Below are 20,562 nucleotides of genomic sequence, written 5' to 3' on the forward strand. Positions count from 1 at the left end.
TGGTTGACATGTGTTAATAAGCTGTTACTACAAATGGGTTCTGACAGTGGCTGGATTAAGGAAGCCCATTTATATTTAAGATTTCACAACATTCTACACACTGTGTGAATAATCAAACTTTAGATCCTATAATTCTCATCTTATTTTTCTTTGTTTGTGCTGGTACTGGACCTTGAACTCAGGGTCTCATATTCTTGCTTAGGTTTTTCTCAAGGCTGGAATTGACCCACTTGAGCCACACTTCCACTTCTGGTTTTTTCTGGTTAATTGGAGACAAGAATTGATCAGATTTCTCTTCCTGGGGTGGCTTTGAATTGTGATTCTCAGATCTCATAATATATCCCTAAAAAGGTTTTTTGTGAAGATCAAATGAATTAATGCATGTAAGGACGTTAGAACAGTGCTTGGAAACAGAAATGCTATGTATGGTTGCTGTTGTTATTGTTGTTGTTGTTGTTATTATTATTATTATTTCAAATAATACCACACCAAATTTGATGTTATTAAAAATGGACAAACATATTCTATGTTAATTTTATCTAAAACTACAATCTAAAAATTAAATTTTCACACTAAAATAAAAATTTCCCTTGCGCTAGCATTAGCAAAGTAGCAAACTTTACTGCAGTGATTCTGTGAAATTTTCTTCTGAACGTTACCTTAAAAATTGTAGAGAATAAATATATATGTCCCAATATCAAGAAAAATAAACTGCAGAATACTTGGTTCCTTAATTCTAGCCTATAAAAAGAAATGCCTTGTTTGCATACTTGAAACAGGAAGTCACACTTGAGTTTGGTTATTTGACTGTTGAGGAACTGAACATAGGAAAGACTAGATTTGAAAACTCCTTAACCTGGGGAAAAGCTGAAAGAGATTGTAAAGCATGTTAGAATACCTGGATATTGCAGACACAGGAAAACCTGAATGTCCGAAGACTGGTACACTGGAGAAGTAGGAAGACGTGGATATTGAGCTCGCTGATGGAAGACTGGGTAAGTTGTAGGAAGACCTGAAGATGTTGAAAGACACGGCGATGCTGGAAGACAAGCAAATGCTGGAAGCCCTGGAGATGCTGGAAGCCCTGGAGGTGTAGGAAGACATCGACTTGTTGGAAGACATGGATGACTTAGTTGGAAGACAGATTTTTCTGGAAGACGGGGAATTTCTGGAAGATATGGATTTTCTGGAAGACGTGGATTTTCTGGAAGACATGGATTTTCTGGAAGCTGTGGATTAGCTGGAAGACGTGGATTATCTGGAAGACATGGATTTTTCTGGAAGCTATGGATTTGATGGAAGACAAGGATTTTCTGGAAGACATGGATCATCTGGAAGACTTGGAGGTCATCGGAAGACGTAGACTGGCTGGAAGACCTGTCTTTCATGGAAGACGTGGATTTTCAGGAAGACCCGAATTGTCCGGAAGATCTGGATTGTTTGGAAGACACTGATTTTCTGGAAGATATAACTCTTCAGGAAGACATACATTGGCTGGAAGACCTGTAGGTTATCGGAAGACAGGGATTTTCTGGAAGACGTGGCTTTATTGGAAGACTTGGATTGAGTGGAAGACATAGATTTGCTGGAAGACCTGGATTTTCTTCTGGAAGACTTGGATTGGCTGGAAGACATGGATTTTTCTGGAAGACGTGGACTGACTGGAAGACTTGGATTTCTTGCTGGAAGACGGTGATCAACTGGAAGACCTGGGATTTTTCTGGAAGACCTGGATTGCTCGGAAGACTAGGATTTCATGGAAGACACAGATTTTCCCGGAAGATGGAGATTGGCTGGAAGACCTTGAACTTGGTGGAAGACCTTGAAATTTTTGGAAGACATGGATTTTTCTGGAAGACGTGGATTCTCCTGGAAGAGCTGGATTTTGTGGAAGACTTATCATTGCAGGAAGACGTGGATTATCTGGAAGATGTAGATTTTCTGGAAGACATGGATTTCTGGAAGACCTTGAGGTTATTGGAAGACTTGCGGTTGCTGGAAGACCTGGAGATGTTGGAAGACTTTGACACTGGCGCCATTGGAAACCCTGGACATTGGAAACATTGGAAGCACAGGATGTTGGAGATATTGAAAACCTTGCATTTGGGACACAGTGGTTATTGTTACTGCAGATTTTTGGAGGCCCTGAATATTATGACAATGCATACTGAAAGGCAGACACTGGAAATCGTGGCTATTAGAGACATGTTAATTTCTATACCCTGGAACTGCTAAACACTGCTGGATATGGGTAGTAGAGGACTGGGACATCTAAAAGTCTTAAAAATAGAAGGCACAGACTAGGAGACAAAGGAAAACCTAGATACTAACATACTCATCAAAACATATGATTTCAAGAATTACATTTAAATGATGCTCAAAGACAAGAATGCTGGGATCTAGATATAAAGATATCTGGATGTTAAGAGACGTTGTTAAACACTGGGGACATAAAACTATATAAATGTTAGAAGCCAAAGTTCTTAGGAATATTGAAAGAGTAGTAATAAACAGACACTTGTAAACCAGGATTTAAGAGAGAAGAAGAGATAGGGAAAGTAATGATATAAGCAGTAGAAGATATTAGAAAAGCTAGACTTGGACACTGAAGCACTACATATATGGACTCCAGACACACTACATACAGGAAATATTGAAAGATTGTGACTATAGAAGACTAAGAAATCTGGACCTGGAAATGTTGACCTGAAATATTGATGGAAATATTATAATACTTAATAAACTTAATACTAGGGAGATTCCAAAATCCAAGCAGTAAAGATGCTGCAGGCCAGAAACTGAAAGACATGGGTGTTGTTATATGGGAAATACTTGGTAATTAGGGATATTGTGAAGCTATGGAGCTTAGAAGCACTAAGGGACCTTAAACAAAGAAAAGGTTCGATCTGAAATGTTTGAAGGCTATATCAAAAGTCTCATATATTAGGGCGTACATTAAAAGACAGATATATGACTAGTTGTTATGATTGTAGAAAACAACAGGGGAAGGGCATTATTAGGTAGCAAAGGAAGGAAGGAAATTTGAGCCAAATCAAGAAGTTTAAATGGATTAGAACTTCTCTGAGATGGTCTTCTTGGCCTTTCTGAGGAAGTAAAAGAAAAATCAGTATCTAAGCTAGAACTTCTTGGCTTTAGATCAAATTGAGAAAATATGTTATGTAAAGGATTAAACTAAATATTTTAGGCTTTTAGGCTATATTTGTCTGTTGCAGTGTGATAAACAAGTTGAAGAATGGGGATGGTCATGTTTCCGTGACTTTATTTTTAAACAAATAAGAGTTGGGAGCTCACAAGATGGTTCAAATGGTAGAGCATCTGCATAGCAAGCACAAAACTCTGAGTATAAACCACAGTACAACAGAAAACAAATTAACAGTCAGGTTGGATGGAATCTGAAAGCCTTAGTTTTGCCAAGGCATACTTTAGATGTTAAATGTCAAATATGGTAAACTTAAGTATCGTCAAGTCTGGTATTCACATTCAAAGACATTTTGAAGCACAATAATAGAGGAAAAATGCCATGTCATATGGTATATCAGGAAATGAGGTTGGCAGGAACTAAGAATGGCACTCTTGGCAAGTATTTTAGGTGACTATACAGAAAGTCTTACATTCAGGGTCCCTACGAAGGAGAATAAGAGTCTGAGAAGATTTCCTAATTTATTAGGGCTGGAGACTTAAAGAGAATATTAAGCAATTAAATATACCCTATAGACTGGGACATGTGATTTAATTATCTTTCAACAATACTTCATTCTAGAGAATATGAATATACCTGTGTCAAAAGCCATTACCATATAAATAATGTCATCTAATGATAATCACATTACATAAATATAAAGAATCACTGCAGGCCAAGCTGTAATAGTAATAAATGAATCACTATTTAGGTGTCCCTTGTCAGCAAATAGAAAAGTATTAAAAGTCATTTCTTAGTCCTCTTAAAAACCATCATGCACACCTTATTTTGAGGAAATTTAAACATTAAAATTTTGCCAAGACAGGAATAAATGCTCATTTTCCATTTACATAATGATTATTAAGGTATTATAATAATAATAATAGCAATGATTTATTGAGTGCTTACTGTGTGCCAGGCACTATACTAAACATCTCATATAAATCTAACAGCCATCCTATCATGCAAGGAAGTAAACCCCATTTTATAGACTAGAAAATAAAGTCTGCAACGATTAGGAAACATACCCACAGATGTCTAGGTGGTACTTGGCAGTGATAGGAGCTGAAAACAGATTTACATTATTCCAGGGTGTAGGCTCAAACTCCAATAACCTAAGGACTATATTTCCAGGACTAAGTACCACGACTCAGAGAAGAAATTCCCAACAAAGAGCAGAGAAATCAGTGTCAAAGTCCTCACATAAAGCCCTGTGACTTTTTCACTCTAAGTGTTTGCAAGGATGGGCTACTTAGCAATGCAAGATAAAGTGCAGTGTCTCAGATACACTAAGTTCTCAATTTCTCAATCAGTATTGGTTATTTATGCTGATACAACATTATTTATTCTTTCTTCAATTTTGTTTGATTTTATGGTTCATCAAAGTACATAAATTCTGGGCAGAGCATATGTTGCCTGACATTAAAGAGCATCAAATGGTACAAATACTAAGCAAAGTTCAGGGATCAATGTATTCTACATCACAAACATTGCTCACATTCACTCTTAAACTAAACACACCCCTGCCACCCTTTACTAGCATTCAAGTGGCAGTAGCTAGGTGATCTCAATGTTTAATTTAAAGAGCTTTATCAGCAATTTGAACTTAAAGATTTAAAAAAAAGGATCTTTTAAAATTAAATGCTAGTTTTCTAATACACACTCCACATTTCTGCACACTATGCTGCCCACCTCATCTCTTCTTTTCTAGTTTGTTCTTTTTGCCATTGCAGTTGAACGTGCTTATAAAGAAGGAAATTTGCATGTGCTTCTACAGAATGTACCCAAACCACTTGCACACAAAACTGTTCCTAAGGCTTACTAAAATAAATTCTAGCTTTTCAATTTAATTATATTTGAGACATACCTCATTATGTAGCCTAAGGCTGACCTGGAATTCACTGTTTAGCACAGTCTGGCCGTGAAGTCACAGTCCACCTGCCTCGACTTCTCAAGTACTGAGATTACTGGTGTACCTCACTATACCTTGTTTGTCAGGCTATTCATTTTTTTTGGTTAAAAAAAAACCAGAAACATCATTACTAGTTACCAATTATTGATTATTGTCTATTTCTCATTCTAGCAAGATAATGAGAAAATATAAATATAGTTAAAACTATTTTTTAGTTACAAAGAAAAATTTAAAACTTATAGACAGGTTAAAATATATGTAACAGCCAGGCACCAGTGGCTCACATCTGAAATCCTAGCCACTTAGGAGGCTGATATCTAAGGATCATGGTTCAAAACCAACCCCGGGCAAAAAAGCCCCCGTGAGACTCTTACCTCCACTCAACCACTAGAAAAACAGAAGTGACACTGTGGCTCAAAGTTCTAGAGTACTAGCCTTGAGTGTAAAAGCACAGGGACAGTGCTCTGAGTTTAAGCCCCACAACCAACATACACACACACACACACACACACACACACACACACACACACACACGTATGTGTGCACATATATGTTATAATCGCCAGTACCATAGTCTATATTCATGAAGAAAACAAATGCATAAAAGCATCAACTATAACCACAGGAAGAACATAAGTAGAGAGATTAGCCCTAATACAGGGATATCTTAATTTAAAGAATAATATATAGCAGAACCTCACTAAATTCCATTACTACTACTTGGCTCATACCAAATTTCACATCTTCCTATGAGTTCTACTGACCTGTTCAACTCAACTTCAATAAAATGTTTTAACACTAACCCTAATCATTAACATTTCTTAATTATTTCAAGTAGACTTTGTCTTAAACAAGAATTAAATTTATCTAAATGCTTCAGTTCAAATTACTTGGGTCCTAGACAAATGCTTATTTCTACTAAGCCAAATTCTATGCATTCTTACAACAATTAAAATCATATAATGGTCAATTTCTCATTCCATTACTTTATATGAATAATTCCTACTTGATGTAACTTAATTGAAAATTTGATTTCTCTAATTCTGGTTAAATTAAGAGAAATCATAATACAGACAGTAGCCCCAATAACGAATGGTAAAATTCCCAGAAAAGCTCATCTTTCACTATGAGGCTCATGAAAGGGGAGATAGTGATGAAGATACATTGTACACATAAACTGACATGTCAAATTGTAAACCCTTTGTGCAATTCCTTAATTAAAATATAATTTTTTAGATGAAGCACATTTTGTGTGTAAGTGTTTGGGGGAGGCTGGTCCTAGAGCTTGAACTCAGGATCTGAGTATAGACCCTGAGCTTTTTTGGTCAAGACTAGTGCTCTACTACTTGACCCACAACTCCACTTCCAGCTTTCCATGATTAATTGGTAAGGGTCTCGTGGACTTTCCTGACCAGGCTGGCTTCAAACAACAATCCTCAGATCTCAGTTTCCTGAGTAGTTAGGATTACTGTTGGGAGCTATCAGGTATACTGAACCACAGACTATTCTGAGAAAAAGATCACTGACATAAAATTTACCTCTACACATAATTAAGAGGAATTCTCTATATGACTGTAATTCCCATTACTCAGGAGGTAGAGATCAGGAGCACAATGATTCAAGGTCAACATTGGCAAAAACAAGAGAAATCCATGTGAAATACACTGAATACGATGGAGTGTCCCTGTAAGGGCAGTAAGCAAGAGGCATAAGTAGGGGAATAGTAATCTACAGCCAGCACCAGGCACACAGTGAAACTGTACATGAAAAATAGCTACAGCAATAAGGGGCTGAGGGTATATAACTCAAATGGTAGAACAACTGCCTGACAAATACAAGGTGCCAAGTTCAAACTCTAGTAGTGCCACAATAAAAGTGGAATAAATTACCCATTGAACCTTAAAATATTAATGATACTGATTGTTCCGCTTATAGAAATACACAAAGTGTTACAAAAGTAAGTATAAATATATATATATAAGTTAAAACTATATTAGGATTCCATTTTATTATAGTCAGAATGAGGATATGAAGAAAAGAAACTATACTTGGTAGGTATGTGAACTAGTGCAACGTCTATGGAAATAGTATGGATGCTCACACACAAAACAATTCAACAACATCCATGCTTATTGTGTCTCTGTTCACAAGAGAGAAATAATGGATTCAGCCAAAGTGCACAACAACCAACTAATGGATAAAGAAAATATGGCAAAAAATACCATGAAATAATACTAGTTATAAAGAAAATAAAATTGTATAATTAGCAGGCAAGTGGATAGAACTGGAAATCATCATACTGGGTGAGACAAATCAAGATCAAAAAGGCAGATATTGAATATTTTCACTCATTTGTGGAACTATAACCTAGAATGATCATGATGGCTAATAATGATGATAATGATAATGACATGAATATGAAAGGGAGACTGTCTGAGGTGAGGAATGCAGTGGGGAAATGGGAAAGGAAAGGATATTATGGAGTAACGAGGATCAAAAAAAGTAATGTACATGAATGATCTATGTATACATGTGGATAGAAAAAGATAGCAAATGGACAGAACGAAACCTGCCAAACACTGTTTGAAAGGAAAGACAGGGAGTTTAAGGAAACATAATGGAGGGGGTAAACTTGTTCAAAGTGTACTATATATGGACCTATGGAATTATCACAATAACCCCCTTCATATTATTAATGCATGCTAATTAAAATAAACTAAAATTTAAAAATTGTGTTTTACCTATCTACATGCTACTTTCTCTCCACTATAATCATGAGGGAAAATACTGCAGTTGTCACAGACAAAGAAACTCATAGGAGATTCTTTATTTTCAGAAAGTTGATGACCTGTTGGCCTTTTTGGTTATGCCATCTTTGCCTACCTTTCATTCCTACAAGGGACTAAAATGGCAAAACTGGAATGGCAGACAGAATTTCGAAAACAAGAACATACCACAGTGTTAGTACTTATCTTGATCTCTGTGAACCATGGGGCTCATTTTCCCACAATGTAACAGTATCAAAGCAAGAATGTGATCCTCTCAGAAAATGTCATAAAATTTCACCAAGTGAGTGAGTCTGTCATTTGACGAGTAAGAAAAGAGAAAAATGACTTGAATAACAAGAATTCGTGGGGCTGGGAAGGTTGCTCAGTGGTTAGAGCGCTTACCTTGCATGCATGAGGCCCTGGGTTCGATTCCTCAACACCACTTAAGCAAAAAGAAAAAAGCCAGAAGTGGTGCTGTGGCTCAAGTGGTAGAGCGCTAGCTTTGACCTGAAGAGCTAAGGGACAGCGCCCAGGCCCAGAGTTCAGGCCCCACGACTGGATCCAAAAAAAAAAAAAAAGAATTCGTGTCCAAAAAAATACTCTGTATCAGGGATTCCCAGCTCCATGGCCCAGATCCATTTGTCTGATATTTTCTATCTTAGTTTTGTTCATTCTTGGAGCAGAGGTTTTCAACCATGACTATATTTTTAAAAATCACATGAGAAACTTGCACAAAACACCTGAGGACAGGTATCAGAAATCCGTATTTTAAAAGCTTCCCATCAAGTCTATGATATACAGTCAGGGCTAATTAACATCAGTGGCTTAAGTGGCTTTGTCGTATCTCTAGTCCTGAAGATCCTACAATGGGTTTTCAACCTTCCTCGACCTCCGCTGAGCTTTTTACAGAACATATATCATTACAACCATAACTATGCAAGCAAGCTGTCTTTGCATTTCCCCTTCTTGATAATTTCAAACTCACACAGTACACTTATCATTCAGACCTTCAAATTTGGGGAAAATTACTGGATTCCATCACTCCTGAGGTTAATTTAAGTGAATTTCTTGTGTCCTTTAAAAGCAACCTTAACTTACTTTCTGATATGGTGGTGGTGATAGTGGTAGTGGTAGTGGTATGGGTATGGGTATACTGGAGTTTGAACTTAGGGTCTAATAAAAAAAAACTTGGCTTTTTGTTGGAGGTCTACCACTTAAACCACACCTTCAGCCTTTGGCTTCTTGCTGGTTATTTTAGACATGAAGTCTCAGACTTTTTTACCCACACTGGCTCCAAACCTCAAGCCTCCATTTCTCAGCCTCCCGAGTAGGTAGAATTACAGTCATGAGCCACCAGCACGCTGCTTCTGATGCCATTTTTTTAAACTGTTACTCAAGGCAAAGCATTTATTTCATTACTGTACATAAAATTTATTTCAGGTTGTCTATATGACTTTTCAAGCCACATGAGGTCTTGGAAACTTCAAATACAGAATGTTTTCCTAATCACTAATCCTTGTTTTGGTACAGTTCTGTCAGAATAACTGTCCAACCACGTCCAAAGTGGACATCAAATGGGAAAATGTGCATAAGTGGCCAAATGAACAAGTAGGTTCATTATGGGTCCTGGTCAAGAATTCTTAAATAAGATATGAGTTTCACTGCCAGCTTTATAATTTTTATCACATCTGTGGTTAAAACTTCAGGGAAAATGCCAAATAAAGTGAATGAGTGAAATTATGGAGGGAAGATTTTTTTTAAATATCAATCTGGCAATGAATTCTCCACCAGCAAACAAAAAGTAACAGTACCCCTTTTCTGGAATATATTGCATTGTTTAAATCATTGGGGGAGCTACGTATGAGAACAGAGAGGAACTATGGACATGAACTCTAACACTTCCTCTTCCTTGACCTAGATACCAATGTAAATTCAGAAATCCATCATATTGTACTGTCCTTCAGGACCAGCTATCAGCTAACTTACACAACAGATGCAAAACTCATCAAGTTAGACCACACTACTCTCTAGTAAGAGAGCAAGTTAGGATTGAATGGAATTGAAATAAATTTCTAGATCAAAAGGATAAACTCAAATTGTGAATCTCAGGGATAGTTTAGAGATTTTACATCAGCAATAGCGGTTACTGGGTAATGAAATCCTACGGATTTCTGACCTCAAGGGGAAGAACATAATGCACCAATGAAAATACCGGCCGTGACAGTATGACAGGAAAAGAATAGGGAAGTCTTGATGGTGTTTATAGAGAAAGAAGTAAGCTTCTGCTCCATTTTCTTGCTCAGCACCCAGGTGACATCTTCAAAGCCATCAGAACATGAATCCCAAGACTGAACTCAATGTGCGATGCGGTCTGGAGAACAAGTCTGAGCAGCTTGTTGGTTGATCTAGATTCCTCTCCCCTGTTAAATAAGCACACAGAAAAGACTCAGTGACCTTTGTTTGAAGGGTTCTTATTAGGTCTTGATAGGAATGAGTGTCATCATTTAAAGCCTTGCCTGAGGTGAATGAATTCTGCTGAGGGATCTCATTCTTCTGAATCATCGTGACAAGTTGATTGTAGAGTGGATGCTTTAACGTTCTTTAATATCTAGATGTTAACCTATGATGGTCACTTTAACCAACGTTTGAAGTGCTCACAGCTCTGAGATGTTTCTCAACTCTTTTGTCAAGGTGAGAGTCAAACTAGTAGTTCAGCATTGTCACAACTCGATCTCTTCCTTTCACTACCTTCCACCACCACAAGAACCCTTCACTCTCATGTTTCTGACAGCTTCCACCAAGGGCCAATTTCTATATTTCCTCTTACGTATACTACTATTAAGCCATTACAAATGAAGAGATATTGCCAAGTGACATTCATGAAGCTGAGTATAGTGTATCATGAACCATTTGGGACCCCCATCTGTAATAGGGAAATTGAAGGAATGTACTATTTTGGGGGGGGGAATGGAGATGAATGCAGGAGCAGCATTTGCTAAGGCTCCTCTATCAGTGGTGAGAGCAACATTATTTCCAATTCCAGATTGTTTTCATTTAAATATTGTCTTAGCCTCTAGAACCAAATATCAAAAACCTGTTTAAAAAGAGTTTCTCAATGAACCAAATGTTAGGATTTTCTTTCATAGAGACCTAAAAGTATTTCTGGCATTGTCCTTTCTTGGTTGTTTTGCTTTGTTTTGTTTGTCGGTCATGGGGCTTAAACTCTGGGCCTGGGCGCTGTCCCTCAGCTCTTATGTTCAAGGCTAGCACTTTATCACTTGAGCCACAGCGCCACTTCCAGTTTTCTGGTGGTTAATTAGAGATCAGAGTCTCAACAGACTTTCCTGCCTGGGCTGGCTTTTAACCGCGATCCTCAGATCTCAGCCTTCTGAGTAGCTAGGGTTACAGGTGTGAGCCACCTGTGCATGGCTGGCATTGTCTTTTAAAAGGAAACGAATTTCCAAATTTGTGAAGTAACCTGGGGTTAGCAAGGAGGTCACCAGAAGCACTGGAATGAAGCAGAATTTTGAGCTTGTCTTTCAGTTGTGAAGCCTGTGGCCCTTTCCCATCTTTTGCAATAGATAAGCCAGTTCCATGTGCTTCCGCCACGGGACCCTTAATTGATGCTGAAAATCAGTTCAAGCAAATACCCTGCAGCTGCTTTTACCCTACTCACTCTCTCAGCCATTTCTTCTTACACAGGCCCTCCTGTTTCATAAGCCCATTGAAGTATACATTGCTTGAAAGGAATGCGATGGTGTTTTGTCCAGACCAAAAGTTATGCTTGCATTTCTGTGCTAGCCACCAATGGATTCCTCATAAGGAAAAAAGTACTATTCAGCTTCAGAGGCTATAAATGCAAATCAATTTCCATGTTCTCTATTTGGGCAATTTGAGTCATGTATGATTTCCCCAATGACGGCTGCTGAAACTGTCACTGCCCTAACAGCCTTCTCAAACGAACAAACTGGAGCTTCATCAAATGCCCTGTAAGAGTTCTCCCATTCACCATTCTCAAGCATCGCAAAACTCCTGTCTGCACTGATGTCATCTTTCTTGCTCTCTTTACTTGTCTTGTATTCCTGTCCCCTATGGTCCCATTTATTCTTGTGGAGGCCATCTTTATTCTAACTCATGCCAACTTACGATCATCAAAGTATTCTATCGCGAAGCTGTGGGCAGTCTTACTTTGTAAGAATATTCCAATGATAAAATTGCTAAGGTAAATAAAAGGCTGGGGACTGAGAACACACGATTGGGACTGAAGAGGGAGCAACAGGCAGAAGCCAAGGGTAGAACACTGCAACCCAGATGATGTTCCTTTCACACGAGCTCGTCGGCAAGGGGACATGATGGCGGTTCAACTTGCATAGTAGGCCAAAGCTCTCAAAGGCACCGATTAGATCAACTCAAAGGTCGCCCAAGAATGACTCGCAGTTGTGCAGCATCGGAAGACAGGAGTCAGGCTATCACCACCTAGAAGAAAGCAGATACAAAAGGAGGAAGTGACGTCAGAAGAAATGTCGTTGGCATGAGTAGTTTAGGAAGAAGCTAGAGATTGGGAATCCAAGGAGCTTTGAAACCACAACCTATTTCAAGTTGATTGAATGACTTGATCTCACCAACTTTACATACTCACAAAGAAAGAGACTGCTTCGTGACCACTTATCATCAACCTTTTTAAGTTCTGCCAATCAGAAAGTAAACAGAAGCCATTTCACTTTTGCTTTCGTTCTCATCTGTTTAACCATCCTTCCACATAATAAGATGGTGCAGTCACCATGAGTAGTGACTAGGTGAGCTCGCTCAATTTCTACCCTGCCCTACTCTGTTTTACCTCTGAGAAAAAGATGCTGGAAACTAGAAGTTGCTTCGTAGGTGAGCCAGGCAAATCCACTGGTCTATGATGAACCACCTAACAACCTCTAACTTCATTATCATCCCATTTCTGTACGCATACCACCATGCCATCACATACACATCTTGCCATGAGAAGCTGACAATTTTCATGATATGACCAGAAAGAACTATAAAAATAAAGAAGAATCTTCTTTATTTGACGATTCCTTCCTCTCAGTTTTGGTGGGAATACTGGGACTTGATCTGAGGGCTTGGGTGCTGTCCCTTAGTTTCTCTGCTCAAGGCTGGCACTTTACCACTGGAGCCCTGGCTCCACTTCCGGCTTTTTGGTAGTTAATAGGAGGATAGTCTTATGGAATTTCCTACCTGAGCTGGTTTCAAACAATAATTCTCAGATCTCAGCCTCCTGATTAGCCAGGCATGAGCCATCAACACTTGGCATCCTTTTATTTCTTTTATCCTGTATCTACATCATTGTGGCTCTCTCCACTTGTTCAGAGGTTCATAGTCTTCGATCCCTACTTCTACGCTCTGGGCAAGAATACATTTTACTTCCCCCAACAACAAATCTTCAAGGAAACAACTGCCCAATAAATAAGTGGACTAAAGACTTAAAGAGAAAGTTCTCTGAAGAGGAAAGAAGGATGGCCAATAGACACATGAAATGCTCCACCTCTCTAGCCATAAAAGAAATACAAATCAAAACAACATTGACATACCACCTCACCCCAGTTAGAATGGCTAAAATCAAGAACTCTAATAACAACAGATGCTGGAGGGGATTTGGGCAGAGGGGAACCTTACTACATTGTTGGTGGGAGTATAAACTTGTTCAACCACTTTGGAAAGCAGTAGGGAGGTTCCTCAAAAGACTCCACATAGAACTCCCCTATGACCCAGCAATCCCACTTTTGGACATTTACTCAAATGTTCACAAACAAGACCACACTAAAGCTACCAGCACAACTATGTTTATTGCAGCATTATTTAGCTAAGATATGGAACCAACCCAGATGCCCCTCAGTAGATGAATGCATCAAGAAAATGTGGTATATATACACAATAGAATTCTATGCCTCCATCAGAAAGAATGACATTGCCCCACTTGTTATGAAATGGAAAGGCTTGGAAAAAATTATATTAAGCGAAGTAAGCCAGGCCCAAAGAAACATAGATCCCATGGTTTCCCTTATTTGCAATATCTAGTCTGAGGTAAGCAGAAAAGGTAAGATAAGGTGATGTTAGGGAAATGAAGCCTAAGATATGTATTCAAATGTTTTTTTCTTTCATGTAATTGTTTCTAACACATTTATAAGATTATTTCTTTGTTGCTTTGTATGTCCCTCCCCCACGGTATAACCCCTGCTTTCACTGTATTTGATGTTGGTATAATTTGTGGAGGGGAAGGGGAAACAAATCATTTAAATAGGGATACAGGTGGACCTATTGCAACAATGAGATGTACAAGTCATTATGTTGAAAATGAACTTTACAACTTTGGTGGGGGGGAAATGGGGGGGCGGGGTGAGGATGGGAAGGGATGGAAAGGGGAAACAAATGAGGAGGCTACAATGCTGGATAAGAAATGTACTCATTATCTTGCCCATGTAATTGTAACCCCTCTGTACAGTATTTTCACAATAAAAAATAAATAAATAAAATTCCATTGTATATAAAAAAAAGAATACATTTTCCTTTGTTGCTCAGTTGGCATTCACTCAACTCCAAAAGAGAACACTCCAGTTTGAGTCAAAATATTGGTAACATTTCTATTTTGTCATCTGTAAATTTCTGTTTGTATATTTGTTTTTGCTGTAGGTTCTGGGGCTTGAATTCAGGAACTAGGTACTGTCCTTGAGCTGTTTTGGGGTGAAGGCTAGTACTCTACTACACTTGAGCCAGAGCTCCACTTCCAGCTTTACTGAGAGGCTGGTTTACTGGAGAGAAGAGTCACACAGACTTTCATGGCCCAGCAGGTTTTGAACCATAATCCTGCAATCTAAGCCCCATGGGTAGCCAGGATTACAAGCGTGAGCAAGTAGCACCTGGCTTCATATCCCTTTTCCACTCTAATTTTTCTACTTAAAAAAAGAGAATTATAAAAGCATCAGAAATAACAACAAGAAAGATAAAACCTCTTGTGCCCCTATCTTCGGGTTCCTTTCACTTAGCATCATCTTATCTGGTCATATGTACATAGCTTTTGACCTTTTCTGCTTGTCCTAGACATATACTAGTTATTGCTGATAAGGGAAACCATGGGACCTATGTGGATTATAGAATTATCACTTACAAACAGAAGGCACCGAATCAGAGACTAAAACAGAGGTTGTCTGAGAAGCATCGGATGTTGTTTATAAGTGTTTATATTTTCCTGCGTTAGGAAGCAATGTTGATAAAGGAGAGACGGGACAACAAAGCCCATGGTTTACTGGCCCTGCCTGACTCTGGAAACCCACCACATATTCCCACACTACGTGTTCCTGCTGCCCTGTTGATGAGGAAAGTGATGGTCCCAAGGTGAAATGGTACTGGCCACGCCTACCTCAGCCTCAGCAGGACCACAACACTTGCTGTGCACAGAACCTGGAAGAATTTCTCTGCTATCATCATCCACGATGCCTTCGCCAAAGGTCACCTCCTCCAGAAAGTCCTCCCTCACTGCTCTGAATGTGGTTTTTCTTGGAACGGTTATGAATACAATGTAGACTCTTTCTTGACTTTCCTCACCTTTCTTCTACCCCCTTACCTAAAAGAGAACCAGGAACGTGGCAGGCGGGAACAATGGTGAGCACCTGATAAATACTAAGTATGGAAAGGAACAACTACACCCAAGCAGCACTTCCGATCATCATCACAGAGAACTGCTCCCCCTACCGACCAATCCCCATGCTAACAGAATCAAACACAATCCCTGGCAACTTTTTCTGTTTGGGGGGGTTGGGGGGGGGTAGGAGCGGCTGTTCTCTCTCTGCTTTAGAGATCTCAACTTCCACAGCTGGAGCCATCTGTTCTCTGAGGCCCCTGGCCCAGTGTCATATGGCTTAGCACCCAATCAACACCCACCTCGAATTCAGTGCTACAGATAACAATACCCGCTCTCGCTCAGTCACTGAGCACCCAATGAGGGCTTGGCTTCTCAGGAAGAAAGGGCCTGGTAAAGGTATGTTCACAGTGTCTTCTAAAGGTACATCTCCTTTGCCAGTCAGACCGACACCCCCCACCCCGCCCCGCCCTGCCATGACCAAGGGTAAAACCCACTCCTATCAGGAAGACTTGTTTAAATGACGAATCACTACACAAGATGCACCCAGGTGATCTATGACATGCTAAAGTCAGGGACCTGGTGAAGAAGGCTCCCTTCATGCTTGAGAGGGAAATACATCCCCTGGGGAGCAGACTGATTGTGAGTTCTAGTCTCCCTCCCTGAGCCTTTCTGCAAACAGCTGTCTAGCATTCCTTTGGCACACATCTCCCCGCCTCCCACAACTGCTCCAGTTCTGCAGCTCCAAGTAAAGGTCTTATCTCAACCTAAAACCATTATAATTGTCTCCCAAAGGATTTTGCTATTTCCAAGGCCACCCACTTGTTTCTCTGCTTGTTCCCCTAGCTGAAATGCCTTCAGCGGATTCTAAGTAACCCTGCAGTGAATTCTTAACTCTTTCGTGCCCAGTCCTTATTCTCACTTCCAGCATTCATTAGCACTAACATTACTTTACTCTGGAGCGTTTGCACCTTAGTTCAGTTTCCTTGGGCTGGAGTTCAACATTTCCAAACCCTAGATTACTGCAGAAAGTATGAAGACTACTGCCTGTATTTCATATATGAAAAAAAAAAACTGAGATTCATAGAGGTTAAGTAATGGTCTCTATCTCACAAAACCAAATGTTTATTGATTCATCTTTCTTTTAGTGCTAGGAATAGAAACTAGAGCCAACTACATCCTAGTACACACTCTGATACTTTGCTACACTCTCAACCCTAAAATCCAAAATTGAAACCTATTCACTTGTTCTGCACACCCCACACTTACCCATTACCATACACCTGAGACTAATGACCCTTATATTCTTTTTTTGCAGTGCTTGGGTTTGAATCCAAGGCCTTGAACTTGGTAGATAGGTGCTCTTGCTACTTGCCTAGGCCAAACTAGATCACAATTATATTCATGTATCCTATATAACAAAGATAGTCACACTATAGCCAGATTGTGTGTATGGTGTCCTGGTCCTGGGCCTGAACGCAAGGACTGGGTGCTGTCTCTGAGCTTTTGTGCTCAAAGTTAGCACTCTACCAATTGAGCCACAGCTCAAGTCTCACAAACTTTCCTGCCAAGGCTAGCGTCAAACTGCAATCCTCATAACCTAGTGTCCTGATTAGTTAAGATTACAGGCGTGAGCTACTGGAATCCTACTAATGCTGTTTGTTAGGTTTTTCTTATTGCTTGATATTGGGTTTTATGGACTTTTTCTGGGGTGGCTTCCAAATGTGATACTCCTCCTAAATCTTTGCCTATTGAGTCATAATTCACCCCATCCAACTTTCTTTCTTACAGTTCTTAACTGCTCCAAAATCATTCTAACAAAAAAATCTCTCACTAAATGAGAAAGGAGGCACCCAAAATTAGAAAATTTTTACAGTAAATGATTTGTAAAATGTCAGTGTGCAAAATCATCAAAATAGAATACCCAGAATAACTTATACATTCCAAAATAATGTGTGAGTTTAAGTCAATCCAATATGAATTTTCCTTTCATTTCATACATCTATCTCAAAATGGTACCATATACATTACAAACCATATACTGTTTTAGCAAATTTTCATAAATATTAGCTAAACATAGTAAATAGATTTCACTCCAAATCCTACTCAGAATCACACATATTGGTATTTAATTTTATGATAAACCTTTTACATTTTTACTTCACAAGTATCCAGTGTCAGACCATATTTTGCCACAGATGTCTACATAAAAAGTAAAATCATAAACTCACAAGTTTTTTATTCTTTTAAGTGAATAATAGAAATCCACATATCAACTATCTTTATTTGAATGTTAATATTGTCCCTATGAGCAAAAGTTCCATGTCCAAAACAATTTAGAAGTACAATGATGATATTTACTACTATATTATTTGTCCTTGGTATTCTAATCTCTGACTGAAAAAAAAAAGGGAAAGGAGACATTTTCTTCCTTCCATTAACCAAATATTCAGTTATAAATTCTAAGTGATAATCTGTGTATACATTAAAGTTTCTTTTTCTTTCTTTTTTTTTGCCAGTCATGGGGCTTGAACTCAGGGCCTGGGCACTGTCTCTGAGCTTCTTTAGCTCAAGGCTAGTCCTCTACCCCCTGAGTTGGCACCACTTCAGGCTTTTTTCTGTTTATATGGTACTGAGGAATTGAACCCATGCTAGGCAAGCACTCTACCCCTTGTGCCACATTCCCAGCCCTAAATTTTCATGGAAAATCATTCATCCCTCTTACTGGATGTTAGTAAAGAAATTAGCCAAAAATTCTCCACTGAAACAAAAACAAAAAACAAAACAAAAAGTTCCATGTAACAACTCTGCCCTCTGCTGGCCGAACTATGGAACAACAAAACTTGGTCTGAAAAGTGGAAGAATTAAACTAGTGAGATTTTCAGCACTAAGAAAGACTACTATAATTCCTTAGAGATTACTTCCTCCTTTATTTAGGATGTGGATTTAACAGCCCTTCACAGGGCACAAACTCTTTTTAGCAAGTCAAGGAGTGTGCAGGTATTCCACCAAATTCTTTTTTCTTCTTTTAAAGGATCAGCCAGTTTCCAAAGATTTTTCTTTAAAAAAAAATTATCTACATATTACTTCCTAATCTCTACCTCAATTCCCCATTCCTTATATTACATATATTACAATTCATCAGCTACAAAAGATGAAAGGAAGGAACTAGTAAGCAGTACTCCTGAGATACTTCTCACCACCATTAATTTAAAAAGCATGAAACATCACAACACATGTACAAAATGGCTCCAATCAATATGTATTGACAGACATCCGAGACCCCTCCATCCCGTTTTTGTCCCTCTGTACCTACCACAGATTGTGCCTGCCTGTTGCGAAAGTTAAATAAGTTATGGGGGGGAAATATGGTAAATTGGTGAGTATGAACGTTATGACCGTTGTTTAATTCATTGCAAATTCGGACTGAATGAGAGCATCACGGAATATTGCAGGCCACTTACAAAGAAATACCCTCCTATCCCCAAACACAGCATTGCGAGGCGCCCTTTTGCACAATGATTTCTAAAATCATCCTCTGATTCTTGGGGCTCTTTGAGAAAATGTATATTCCATGTGAGTACAGAATTCTTTCTTAATCATTCCTTATTACGGGAATGCAACACTATCCCCCTCCCCCTCCCCAGCCCACTGCAGGGTGCATTTGGAAGGTGTGCCACATCGATTTCGGGGTACTGCATAAACTCTCCCCTTCGGCCTTCTCCAATTGCATATGGTCCCTACCTGGCGTTGGACAGACAGCAAAAGCAGCCCCTTGAGGCACCAGGTGAGAAAGTTTCAGTCCCCACCAATCACCAAACGGTGGGGAAAGCAAATGCACAACAAAAACAACCCAACTCCTTCTGTTCCACAGTGGTACACACGGGCGGGCGTGGGGGGGAGGGAAGTCACTTAGAGTTGTTTCAGTTAGCCTGCAATTAGGGTCTGGCCCGAGAGACTGAGCTGTTCAAAGGCAGGGTCAGATCCCCGCTTTCGATCAGTTTACATTTTTGTTCCTTAGGAAATGTGGGGCCTAACCCTGGAATTTTCAAAGGAATGCATTTAAAAACAAATCTGCATCTCACCTACTGAAGGTCTTGCTGTCTCTTCAGATGCTGTGCCAGAGGCCAGAGCCTCTCTGCACCGGATCTAGTTAAGATCCAGGTGCTTTGAAGTTGGCCAAAAAGGTGGGGCGTGGTTTCGTCAGGAGAAGTAGAACCTCCACGCCTGCAGGGAAGGGAGGCCCGGCCTGGGGCACAGACAGGCGAGGAGGCCGGCTTGGAAAGCCAAAATGCTCAGTCCTCATCTTCTGTGGCACCCCAAGAGAAACCACCCTGGCTTAACAGCCAAATACCTGAACGTTGTCCACTTCCCAACTGTGCCAGCTCCGGTGTCGGCCGCTACACACAGCACGGCGGGTCACATTTTTTGTCACGCCCTTCAGTGCTGCCTGGGAAAAGAGCTGTCCCAGCGGCGGGCTGCGCCCGCCCGCCACAGCCTTCCCCCCCTACCCCTCCAGCCCACAGCCCGCCCACCGCCCCTCCCGCTGCATGCACGGCGGACTCTTCCCCAGCCTGGGTGGCAGGACCCTGTGCGGTCACTTCCGACCTCAGCCCGGGGGGCCGCTCATTTCCACAGACACTCCACCGGCGCCCCGCTCCCTTCCTCCCTGAAAGAGGCCCCCGGGAGGCGGATTTAACTATCTTAGGACCAGAGATGGGATTGTTTTTCAGTAGTGGCAGCGATCGCTGACGCGATTCACAACCCAGCACACCACACTCCAACGCTAAAGCTGGAAGAGGAATCAGATGCAGGCGGGATTCATATTCAATGTGTTTCCTGAAGTCACCAAAGGAATGAAATATGGGTTACCATTCCATGCCAGAAGGGAATGACAAGACATACCTAATAACCCCAATTAAAGCAGACCAGACGGGACTAATCACTGCCTGTGCCCACTTAGAACAAGAGGGCTGAAAAGGTTTGAAAGACGGACAGGGTTTCTGCTGGGAAATGGACTACTTCATCATGCCAGCCGCATAGAAGCGGTGGTACGGGG

At 40.0% G+C, this 20,562-nt stretch overlaps 1 protein-coding gene across 1 annotated transcript; it reads left to right on the forward strand.

Moving 5' to 3' along the window:
• The first annotated feature begins 1,120 nt into the window (after positions 1–1,120).
• Cdr1 (cerebellar degeneration-related protein 1, 34kDa) lies at positions 1,121–20,255 on the forward strand. Its single transcript, XM_013025933.1, is given in 12 exon segments — positions 1,121–1,273; positions 1,275–1,349; positions 1,351–1,506; positions 1,508–1,540; positions 1,571–1,645; positions 1,647–1,812; positions 1,877–2,078; positions 7,483–7,549; positions 9,410–9,487; positions 15,123–15,259; positions 19,151–19,290; positions 19,711–20,255. Coding segments are annotated over 12 exon segments (1,827 nt in total).
• Positions 20,256–20,562: the final 307 nt, after the last annotated feature.

Source organism: Dipodomys ordii, unplaced genomic scaffold, assembly GCF_000151885.1.
Source record: "Dipodomys ordii isolate 6190 unplaced genomic scaffold, Dord_2.0 Scaffold89, whole genome shotgun sequence".
NCBI classification, from domain to species: Eukaryota; Metazoa; Chordata; class Mammalia; order Rodentia; family Heteromyidae; genus Dipodomys; species Dipodomys ordii.